The sequence below is a fragment of the Lycorma delicatula genome, chromosome 1 (assembly GCF_047948215.1).
Source record: "Lycorma delicatula isolate Av1 chromosome 1, ASM4794821v1, whole genome shotgun sequence".
In the NCBI taxonomy this organism is placed as follows: domain Eukaryota; kingdom Metazoa; phylum Arthropoda; class Insecta; order Hemiptera; family Fulgoridae; genus Lycorma; species Lycorma delicatula.
The window spans coordinates 387,219,861-387,232,331 of NC_134455.1; the positions used below are offsets into that span (position 1 = coordinate 387,219,861).

Sequence of the window (12,471 nt, forward strand, 5' to 3'; positions counted from 1 at the left end):
AAAATATATACTTAAAAGCATACGCAAATATTATTATTTACATACCTCCATTAACTTTGCTAACTTGTTCAAGATGAGTTGTTGACGAATTAGAGTTAATTTTAGCACTGGAGAGCAAAATAGGTTTTTTATTGTCTTGCAGCATGCTAACAGGTACTGGAAGTGCAAACGGTGCTTTAGGTAGCACAGCAGTACCAGGATTCTTTTCAAAAAGTGCTTTACGTTGAGAAAGTGGTAACTCAGCAGGATCCTTCTGTACCTTTTTATTTGGGCTGGTAGATCCTACTTCAAATAATGCAGCTTTTTGAAGTACAAATCCTTGATTAGAAGAATGTGGGCTTAGTAACTGGCGTACACCCATAGCAGGCATAACTGAATTACCACTAGAATTTCCCTCTGGTTTATTCATTACATCAGAAACAGGCTTTCCAACACCCATTCGCACTGGGCTACCATACCTATAAATAGAAAGAATTTATTAAAAAAATGGAAAACAATACTGCTTTAGCAAAGTTTTCCCCAATACAGCAGAGAAAGCAGGTAATTAGATTTTATGATGCCTTAAAACATTGTTTTTTAATAATTACCTTTGGAATATTATAGTGGTTACAAGGAATTTTTTTTTTTGCATATTTCTGTTAAATAATTTTCCCTTAATTCTGGTTAGAAATTTTACACAAACTGTTCTAATCAGGCTAGATTAAAAGAAACTACGACTATTAAGTTCAGCTTAACAAGTTTATACAAGAGAATTGATTAATTTCAATATCTGGATTAAAATAAGTATACTTAAACTAAAACAAACTAATAGATATTTACTCAGAAAAATTATCAATACCTAAAACACTAAATACCAGATGAGAAAAGGTTAAAAAAGTAAAATAAAATACAATTACAAAAATGAAATTCTTATTATAGATTTAGTACTATAGTTTTCTATGTAGAAATGTAGTTGTCTACCATAAACATTAAGCCCTAGGGTTCCCTTCCATATCTCTCCTTCATTTTTCTTTCCACCATACGGAATATAATTTTTTACTTTCTAAAGAAATTATGTATTCTTCTTAATGGACAAATTACAAAAAAGAATTGTAAAACAATGCCTCAGAGCTATCACAACTATAATTTTTGTATATGTGGCTTTTGATTTAAAATTGTTTTTAATTTATTGCATGGCTTTGCTACAAATTTTTTACAGGACTTCATTTGCTTAAACTTACAATAGTTTTGTTAAATAATAATATCTAATTTTAATGTATTTTTTTATTATTATTATTAATTGTATTGTACCAACGTATATGTCTATTGGTGCCGTCTTTGTTTTTTATTATTTTTGAGGTTTTTAGGGGCATCGACTACTTTGGTCATTAGCCCCATCAAACTTCAAAAAAAAAAATTAAAAAAAAGGTTCAGTGATTCACAATCTCATGAATCAAAAATGTTCAAAATTTTACATTTTTCTATAACTTCTAATCCAACAAATTACTTCCTAGGCTTTCCTTTCGTCCATCCTTTCTTGCACCGTTTTTCCATTCTGTGAACGGCCTCAACTTCCGATGACAGTGTGTCTGAGGCCTCGGACATGGCATCGTCTTCTCTTTCTGATGCCAATGACGTTCGCCGGCTTACATCAGGTGAAAGCTTCATTGGTGCAATAGCAACAATGAAGTGCACCAATGACATTGTTGCAATTGAATCTAAACTAGCAAGCAATGCACTTTCCGCGGCTGATGAGCTGGATTCTATCTCTACTGCAGTGTTGGGTCCAGCTGAAATATACGCTCTCACCAAAGCTGTTCTTTGAGCTTTTGGAGCCTCCACTGTTGCAGTTTTTATATCACCTGCATCTGGTGCTTTTTCATTAATAACTTGCACCTCCATTTCGGTAGACTCGGATTTTCTTGTCACAATTTCTTTAGGCTTGTGACTAGTCAACGTAGTGATCTGTTTCTCTTTGTCAGATAAGTAAAGATTTTTAATTTTTACGCTAGTTGGTGGCTTTATGATCGCAGATTTGGCTGGTTTTTTAAACGGCGCTCGTGCGTCTCTCATGTCAATGGCGTCAGTCCGCGGATGAGCCGTCTCATCTTTACTTTGTTTTCTCTGATGAGGCGACTGAATCTTTGAATCAATGATTCTTTCAATCATTGTCGCAAGACTTGTGCCATCGTCTTAAGCAACTGTTCCACATTAATTTTAGATGTGGAAGGGGCAGCCACTGCTTCTGCATAAGAAGTTGATGGTCGTGGTGTACGCTGATTAACAATTTTCTTCGCTTCAGGATAACTGACCTTCTGAAGCATTTTAACTTCCTGAACGGCTGTTTCTAATTTATATGTAGGGCAGTTCCTTGAATGACAGTTGTGATGCCCTTTACAGTTAACGCAGATTGGAGGGTCTTTACATGGGTCACCCTCATGTGTTCTCTCTCCACATATACATATTTCCTGCGCTTCACATCTAGCTGCTGTGTGTCCGAATCGTTAACACTTAAAACATCTCATCGGCTGCGGAATGAATGCCTGTACATCAAGCCGATGGATGCCAGCTCGTACCTTTTCAGGAAGGTTCGGCCTATTAAATGTTAAAACATGCGAGGCCGAAGGAACAACTTCACCATTTCTTCGCATGGTTAGTCTGCAACACTGACTCGTCATTTCTTGTACAATTTCTTCTTCTGTACAATTAAGAAGATCGCGACAAACAACAACTCCTCTGGATGAGTTAAGTGTGCTATGCGGTTGGACAGAAACCGCAAATTCACCGATCTTCTTCAACGCCTGAACTTTCTGGCTTTGCATGTCATTGATGGTTTCGACATGCAATCCATTAAAAGTTTTACGAATTTCCTTAACAGGACCACCAGCACAATTTGTTATTTCTCTTACGATTAAAAATGGGCTAACTTTTTGAAAGTTTCCATTCTCCTTTGTAATAATTAAAAATCTTGATTTGGGAGCAATGTTTCCAAACAACGACTTTCTCAATTCCCTACTGCATCTCTCTTGATTTTATCTGACTCTTTGCTCTTTTTCTTCTTCGCTTGTGGCAAATTGGAGGTTTCTAAACTAGGATGTTTACATACACCCTCTGCCACGTTAGGTTGTTGTTCAAGTATGTTCATTTTGTTTATCCCTTCTGTAGCAAGGCTAGCCGCCAGGGTACACTCCCACTCCAGGGCTACCAACCTTGGAGGTCCGATCCGGTACTCCGGTGGAACCAGCATATGTCCTGGCAGAGAGCGGATGCGCAATCTCTGCACTGATTCGATGCTCCTACTCACAGAAGCTTTAAGAGCTCCCATGCACCGACATACATGGGCACCATTGCTACATGCTCGCCGTCGCAGGGGACATGTGGACAACGGAAGGGTCTCCGTTACACCTGCAATAACATTGACCCTGGCCGCCACATCGCCAGCTCTAAAAGTGGTATGAGTCCATTTCCAAAATCGTTTATTATTCCATTTCCTGCAGGTAACCGAAAAATCCAGTCCGTTTGGTGACCTGAAGTTGGAAACAGGTCAAATGTAAAAAAGCATAACCGAGGAATTTACTTGGAACCCCGTTAGCTAGCTATGTGTATTGTACATAAGTACAGCTGTTACCGCCCTGGACGTGGAACGTAGATGTTGTGTTCCAGACGTGGGGATTACCTAACTCAGGGCTGGTGCCTTCTTGTTCCATAAAGAAAGAAAATTTCCAAAATGAATTTTTAGCATTTTAATAATTCATAATATTGGCAAGAAATTATAATGCAATTATAATTTAATATTCAAATTACTAAAAAAAAAAAAAAAACACTGAATTATATATATTTTAGAGTAAAACAGGTCAGAGACTTAGCTGAGGTATACGGATGAGTTTCATAGAATTAAAGCTTTGTTAAATACTTTTTGAGATTTATTAGCTGCAATTTATTTATTTATTCTTTTTAAGTAACAAGAGATACTTATACAATACGTTACAAATGGCAAGAATAGACTATTAACGTCTGAAAATTGCCAAGCCTAACTTGGATTCAAACCCAGAATCGTCTGAATGAAAGGCAAAAAAGCTACCACTCTGCCATGGAGGTCAGTAAATTATTACTGCAATTTAATTATTTTTTAATAGTACAAATTTATTTATTTCCAGTTAAAAAACTTATATTCTAGTCACAGAGTCTGTTTTGCCAAGATCTAGTGAAAGCTCATTTTCTTTTCAAAAAAAGTTTTTTTTTTGTTTTTCTAATTTAATGATTATCAAAAATAGCTTTAATTTGTATAATGATAGAAAATATTTCAAAGAATTTATTATTTGAAATTAAATATTAAATATAAACATTCTTTTTTTTTAAGAAACTATTATTATCAATTTTATGACTTCTGAAATAATAATAATCATAATCATTTACAAACAAAATCATATAATTTAATTAATTTAATTACAGCAAGATTTAACAATATAAAATCGAATCCCTTTCGGCACGCCAGAAGACGAAGGTAGATTTCACTGGTGTAGGGGATAAAAAAGATTTCCACCTGAAAGCTAAGAAAATCTTCAAATTTATGGAATATGACAATGGTTGCGTATGAAAAAAGTTTCACATGTTTAGTATACACGACCCATCTTACACTTCCAGCAATATTTTGGTTATTCCTTGCCGTAAGAATTGGTCATATCAAAAATTGTTCCAGACAAAATGTTTAGAGGACTAACAACCCCTTTAAATAGATTCAATAATGTGCCTATTAAGGATGGTATGATTCTTTTTTTCCTTCGAAACCCAATTTTTTCAATCCTCTAGGCCAATGGTTGATAATATCAAAAAAATTTACTCAGATAAGTTTTAGGTCCTTATCTAAAGATTAGTAACTTTAACAAAGAATAGTAGTAATAGTTAACTTTAAAGGAATTCGATATTTTACTTAATAAGAAAGTTAGTGATTTTGTTTTTTCGAAAAAGCTCCTCATTTCCACCCCCATGATCCGATTTTGGCCGTTAACGAACTTGACTGAGATTTTGGGACGAGTTATTTTTAAGGCACAATTTTAAAGTGACTGACGCAAAATTATGGCAGTTATTGTGTCCACAAGATAGTGAAATATATATATATACACTTTTGAGTTGATGGTGGTTTGGGGATGTGAAACACGAAGATATGTCAAAATTTTCTGGAGTTGAATCATGGTACCCATTACAATAGGTGGCTTTCTTATGAAATCTACCTAAAATTAGGGTAAAACAAAACTAATTTGTCAAAATAAGAATAAGTCCTGATTTCTTTTGTTAGATTTTGGCCCTAACAATAGTCTATATCTCAGTCTTTCATCTTTGGTCTAATACTTTAGTGGACAGTAAAACCATAGTCAGTACTCCTGGTTGCATAATGGAATACCATTAAGCGGATCTGAATGTGTAACTATTTTTAAACCACACACTGCTTGCTTACACTTCTAAACATGTATAAGAATTATAGATTTTATATTTGTACTAGTTGCATTATTCTATTTATGATAAAACCTTTCTTATGCAGTTGATGAATATGAGTGCTAAGTTCCATATGTGTATAAAGATATGATACAAAAAATTTGTGGATGCAACTTAATAAAAAACCAACTTAGGATTAGACACAATGTCAAGTATTGCATCCCAATTTAAATGACCAAGCCTTTAAAATTGTTATTAACCCTAATTTTATAAATGATCAGTAAATGTTCAACAGATGAATATAAAGAAAGAAAGAAAGAAAGAAAGAAAGAAAGAAAAGGTCATATAATGAATAGACTATTGATTTCCATAACAAATTATCAAATAACATAAAATGATTATAAGAAATATCAGTAATCATCTTACATACTCATACAACTAGACATTGCAAATAATTTTTTTATAAATCTATACAAGATAAATTTCTTAAAACCAAGTTTAAAGTGTAATAAATTGTATTTAGCATCTCATTCATTTTCAAAACAAACACTGTTATGACGTGAGAATATAATTATGTGTGCATTAAGCCAATATCTTAAAAATTAATGAATTTATATATTAAAAACCACTATGCAACTGGGAACATTCCCATGTTATTTAATTTTATTTAATAGTAAATACCAAATGAGATATATATTTTTGTGATAATCCTTTATACCAACTGAAATACAATACATAGACTTCTGATGAGCACAGCTACAACTTCAGTTCAACACATTTTGTTTTAAATTTAATATTCAATTTTAAAAGCACATTTATTTATTTCACTACCCATAGCATAGGTTTTCCTTCATTCTTTGAAATCCATTGCTAAATTTTTGTGCAGATATTTAATGAAGATGAGCTGAGTGAACTATGTAAAAAAGAGTGCTAGATAGTTGCCAGGAATCAAACCTAACATATCATCTGATTTAGAAACAGGCACTACAACATACTAGTCTACCAGCCAATTGGATGCAAAAAGTACAAATGTAACCAGGAATTATAGTAACTGGATGCTATGGATTATAAACTATAACTGGATTATAAACTAAACCATCAGACTAGTGTTAACATAAAATCATTATTACTCAAACAATATAACGAAGATGTGACATATTGTTAAAAGATCATTCTCTTCAAACATTTAGCAGATATTCAGATTTGAGTGTTGTTCAGACTTGGCATCTTTCATATCTACAAAATTAATTATCCTCCAACAACATCTGTTATAGGGGATCAGCCTGTCGTGGCAAAAGTAAACAAACGTGTAATACACATATATTTAATAATTTTTCTATCAACAAAATATACTTTAAACTCATACAATCAATTAAACATTTAAATATTTTATTACCAACTATCAGTATTTTATGTTTAAAGTAATTTTTTTTAATTTCCCTCCTCTAATTAATTCTGATTAAAACACACAAATGCAATACAGGTTGTTTATGTCCAGTTTTAATATTTTCCCGTTCAACTTATTTCTGTTTTATGATTTGCAACAACAGCCAATCAAAACTGATAAAGATCTCACCAAATAAATCAACAAACTGTGTATTTTAAAATGTAATGTCATCACTTATAAATAATGTATAAAGAAAAGTTAAAATAAATAAAAACCTTATAAGAGTATAAAAAAAACCTTGGCCCACTTCCGATGTAAATTTTTTGCCAAAATCTCAATCAATCATTTCAATGTTTTTTTTTACAAAACGTTATCAGAACCTTTTTAATCTATAGAAGTCTTTTCAAATTATTTGAATTAAAATTGGGGATGTGCAAAGCAAAGAAAAAAAAAGTCAATTAATTGTGCAGTAGCTACTAACAAGCAATATACAGGAAGAACTAATCATCTAAAACAAGTGTACAAATTATATCTGTCTGCAGTTTGCAGTATTAACAGGGGGAAAAATATTTTTTTCTCAAATTAATCATCCAACCATATTTATAATATATTTTTGAAGTACAGATAGTGTAAAAATTAATGTATATTCAAAAAGTTTTATTTTAAAATTAATGAACATAAAACATCATCAAATGTAGTTTTATAAAGTACCACAAATTTTAAATATGTCATAAAATAATTACCACATAATTATAAAAAATGACCAATCTGTAAAATAAACACACTACACCAAATATATACACAGAATTAAAAAACAGATCACCAATTTAAATATAAGCATGAAATCAAGCACAAACACACACTCATCACATAAAATAATATATTTAAACACTTTACTGCAGTGTAAGAAAATGTTTTTATTTATAACCATGAACTCTAAAATATCAAATTGCAAAATATTTATCTCATACCAGTATAGTAATTTACTTTAGCTAGTAAGATTTTAAATGAACTGGTTAAAATTGAAATAAAAATAATATAATACCAATACAATAAACCTTTAAATAATATAATACTAATACAATATACCTTTGTTTTGTTTTTTCAGGTTCCTGTTTCTTAGATGTAGTTCCTGAAACTGTGGGGCTACTTTTTTTGGGTGATATAACAGCTGATTCTTTAACAGCAGTTTCTTCAATTTTGTTGTAGTTCTCAATCATATCCTTTACAGGACTGCGGTTCCTGACAGGTTTACTTTTATCAGATTTATTATAATTATATGCGAGATTACTATGCGATTCACACCTTTCAAATCCTTGTGCTTCCTATGTAAAATTATTCAACATTTAAGCCAATTAAAAATTAATAATGTGACATACAAATTGTAAAAAGGGCTAGTTAAACTATACTGTAAACATTTTGATTGAAAATATAACACTTATTGCAGGAAAGCTTATTTCATAACTAGGGATGCTGATTCCGAATGGATGCTATCTTTAAATCAAGAAAGCTACAGGGCAGGTAGATACTGAAGACTTCTTCTGGAATATCATACAAAACAATCAATACAAATGATTTGTATTGATAGGTTTTTCTACTCTCAATCTGTATTGAAATTTAAAAGGCTGGAAATTGAAATTTTAAATGTAAGCTTAACTAGAAATAAAAATCAACACATACAATAACAAAGACATAGATATATAACATGAACTGTATTTTATATTTATAATTCAGCTATATCTCGGAAAAAATTTTAATGTACTAAAAGCCACTGGAAACATATTTCTACAGTGCTGAATAAATCAGACTCATATTTATCTGCTTCAAGTCATATCTGTGCATCAGGGAGTATAATGAAGATGACATACCCGTACTATGGCGTCGTCGATGATGTCAAGCATGCAGTCTTCATGTGCGATAAGTGGACAAATCCAAGAGCACGGTGTGTGACAATAACAAGTCCACTAGACACTAAGAACATAACTGATGTCATGTTTGCTAGCATCAAGAAGTGAAATGCTGTCTCCAAGATGACGAGAAGCATCATTGCGGAGAAGGGAGCTGAGGAATAGAATGGGGGCCAGCTTCCATGGATGGGGGGAACATCCATCTGTGTCAGTTAGATTACATTACGCAAGATTAGGTTACAGCAGGCTGAGTAAGGTCTGAATGCAGATTTAGAGCAGGCTGAGGTAGGCCTGAATGCAGATGTATAAGTACTGTCGGTACCCCTCCTCTTTTTGCTGTTTAGACTTTGGTAATTACTGTTCAGATAATACTTCAGAGGATGAAATGAATGAGTGTAAATGAAGTGTAATCTTGTACAGTCTTAGTTCGATCATTCCTGAGATGTGTGGTTAATTGAAACCCAACCACCAAAGAACACAGGTATCGAACAATCTATTAAAAACACAATCACACAATCTAGTATTCAAATCCGTGTAAAAATAACTAACTTTACTAGGACTTGAACGCTGGAACTCTTGACTTCCATATCAGCTGATATGGGAAGACACGTTCACCACTAGACTAACCTGAAGCATTATACTGTCGGTACGCACAGGCGACATTGTGTTCCTTGCCACCCCCTTTTGATAGGAAATCCTGTGATCCCTACTGAAGACAGCATTGTGCTTATAGTGGACCCAGTCTTTGCATGTTGTTAAGGGGAATGGGTTTTAGTCAAATTCAACACTATAATTTGTGTGGGCAGATGGTGTCTGTTAAGAGATTTCCCATAGTACTACTTAAAAAAAACAATAAAGATGTGAAAATGATAAAGTATTTCCAAAATAAAAATAGGTTTATTACATCAACCTGATAATTGGTAAAATGGATAATAATGGTTTCTTTGTATACTAATTAATATAACATTAAAAAGGAAAGTAGAAATACTTTCTTTGTGTCATGTAAAATCATATATTTGAAAAGAAAATACATTAAAATATATGTTAAATTTTATAAAATACAAAACGTTGCCTTTTCTTCACAAAACTTGTAAAGTTCTGACGATTATGATTACCAACCAAAAAAAGGATGGAGCATCAGAAGCTTTCTGTTTCCTTGTAATTGCAATTACAAAAATATGAATATCAACATTAATTTTACATTATGCATAGTTCAACAAATGTTAATTGTTTGTAGCTTCTGACTAAACAGTCTACTAAGATGCCACTAACAAATAGTTGTATGATCTGACAAGACATAGTTTCTGTAATTGCAGTTAATTTCAATAATAACCACTATCCCCACATCCCTTGTCAAGTTTCTAAGGAAGTGAATAAAGCGGTAGCTTGTTTTCTTTACAGAACTGAACCTACTATTCCACATGCATGCCCAGCCTGCCAAAATGCATATGACAGTCACTTGCACAAATGACATCTTTTCACTCTACTCACAATAGACTTATGATATAGTAAGCATTAATCCCACAGAAGACAATTTTGAAGGCCCATTTCTAATGAAATTGTTAAAAATAGGTAGTGTAAAGCAACAAAACTATCTAAATCACTAGAGTATTTAAATAATTATCTATAATCATATGTTAGTTTATTTTAGAATATTTTAATTTTTTTGTTTAAATCTTTGAATTTAATCAACTTGAACATTCTTATTAGTACATAAAAAAAGGGAAATCTTTATTTTTAATTTTTTTACCTTTAAATCAGTTATTTGTTTATAACATATTTTTTAAACTGTTGTTACTATTTTGCTAATGTTAATCTAATCAAAAGAAATAAAGCATTTACTTTGTACTTATTTAACTTATAATTTTTATATACAACAGACATAATATTACAATTTATTATATTTTCATAAATATAATTAACCTCTTTCATCTGGAAACTTACTGAGAACTAATTTTGTCTGTTATGAGAAAGGACAAAATGATCAGCAGTCTACAGAAAATTATAGATAGGCTGATATTATATTACAATACTTTTTTTGGACATAAAAAATGATAGTGAGTCACAAGAAAAGCTTTGGAAGAGAGTTGGACGAAGGAGTGGTAACCAAGCATCAGCAAAATACATACACTACTAAAAAAATTGACTTCACTTACTTCAGTCCAGCAGATCAAGCTGGTCTATGAATGCTTCATAATTATTGCCATTATAATACAGGATGATTTTTTAGTCCTGTTACCCAATTGTTAATGTCTGGTAATTTTTTTCTAAGAAAGGGAAATTTTGTTTTGTGACAAAGTTGGTAGCGCTACTCAACCGGTATAGATACGAAAGTGTGAGTTGATTCTCCTTGAGCTGTGTAAACTTTTGTGCCGTTTCCGGTCGTGTTACGAACAGAATGTCTTTTGCCATAGAACGAGTTTTCCTTCTTGAACAATATTTTGCTACGAAATCATACGCGAGCGTAAAAAAGAATCATTTGAAATTAAATTTGTTGGTGTTCCTCCGCCAGAAAAAATGTAAATTTCTAGGCTAGCAAGCCAATTTTGAGAGACAGGTAGTGTTTGCAACAGAGAACGTAGTGGTCGACCAACTCGCATGACAGACGACGTTTTAGAGAATGTGAAAACAAGATTGCTCAATTCTCCACGGAAAAGTTTACAAAAACTTTCAACGCAAGTTGGTTTGTCATATTCGAGTGTTCAGAAAGCTGCTAAAAAAAATTGAAATTGTATTCATATCACGTATGATTAGTCCTCCAGATTTAAACAAGCGATTGCAACATTGCGGTTGGTTTAGGCCTCTCGTAAATGATAACGGAATCAAATTTTTAAACACAGTGTTCTTTAGCGATGAAGCTTGGATCCATCTCGATGGTTATGTGAACAGTCCAAACTGTCGAATTTGGGCGGTTGAAAATCCTAACGCTTTACAAGACAAATCTTTGCATCCTGAAAAAATTGGTGTGTGATGTGCGATATCTCGTCATCATATAGTCGCACCCATATTCTTCGAACAGACAGTAAATGGTGAAGTATACAGGAATATTGTGCACCAATTTGTGTTCCTCCTGGAACCTCAAAAACGGTATTGCTGGTTTCAGCAAGACGGTGCTACATGCCACATGTCTCGAGAAACCGTGGATTTTCTGCAAGAGTTCTTTGATGATCGAATAATAAGCAAGGGCTTGTGGTCTCCAAGGTCCCCAGACCTCACATCTCCTGACTACTTTTTGTGGGACTATATTAAGTCCGAGGCCTTCAAAAACTATCGTCACACTATTGATGAACTTAAAGTCAATATTACAGATTTAATCACGAATATTTCCAATGCAACTCTTAAAAAGATTTCAGCTAATATGCTGAAAAGAGTCAGTGCGTGTATAACCGCAAGGGGTGGACATTTTGAGCATATTCTTTAACAATTATGTAAGTAATATATTTTTATTAAATCTCTTTTCTAAGTAACAAATACCTAAATTTCCCTTTCTTAAATTACATTTAAAATTGGGTAACAGAACTAAAAAATCACTCTGTAGTTTACAACAAAATATCACTATCACTATTTTCAATACTATCACTTCCTTCCCATCACACAGTCATATAGTAAATTCATCAATCACATTCTCCATTATGCCATCTTCTTCCAGTAATCTTTTACTATTTTCTTTGCAATAATCAGCCCAATTTTCTTTAGTTCTTATTCCTTCCTAAAGAATGTGCTGCAATTTCACCATAGATTAATCTCCAGACCAACTCTACCTAA

At 32.6% G+C, this 12,471-nt stretch overlaps 1 protein-coding gene across 1 annotated transcript in view; it reads right to left on the reverse strand.

The window, feature by feature from the left end:
• The window catches only part of scra (anillin, actin binding protein), a 78,807-nt gene that overhangs the window by 41,856 nt on the left and 24,480 nt on the right, over nucleotides 1-12,471 (reverse strand). Inside the window, exons 5-6 of the mRNA XM_075354520.1 lie at nucleotides 7,889-8,124; nucleotides 46-458 (exon numbers count right to left, since the gene is read on the reverse strand). Coding sequence (XP_075210635.1) covers nucleotides 46-458; nucleotides 7,889-8,124 — 649 coding nt within the window. The remainder of the gene's footprint in view (nucleotides 1-45; nucleotides 459-7,888; nucleotides 8,125-12,471) is intronic.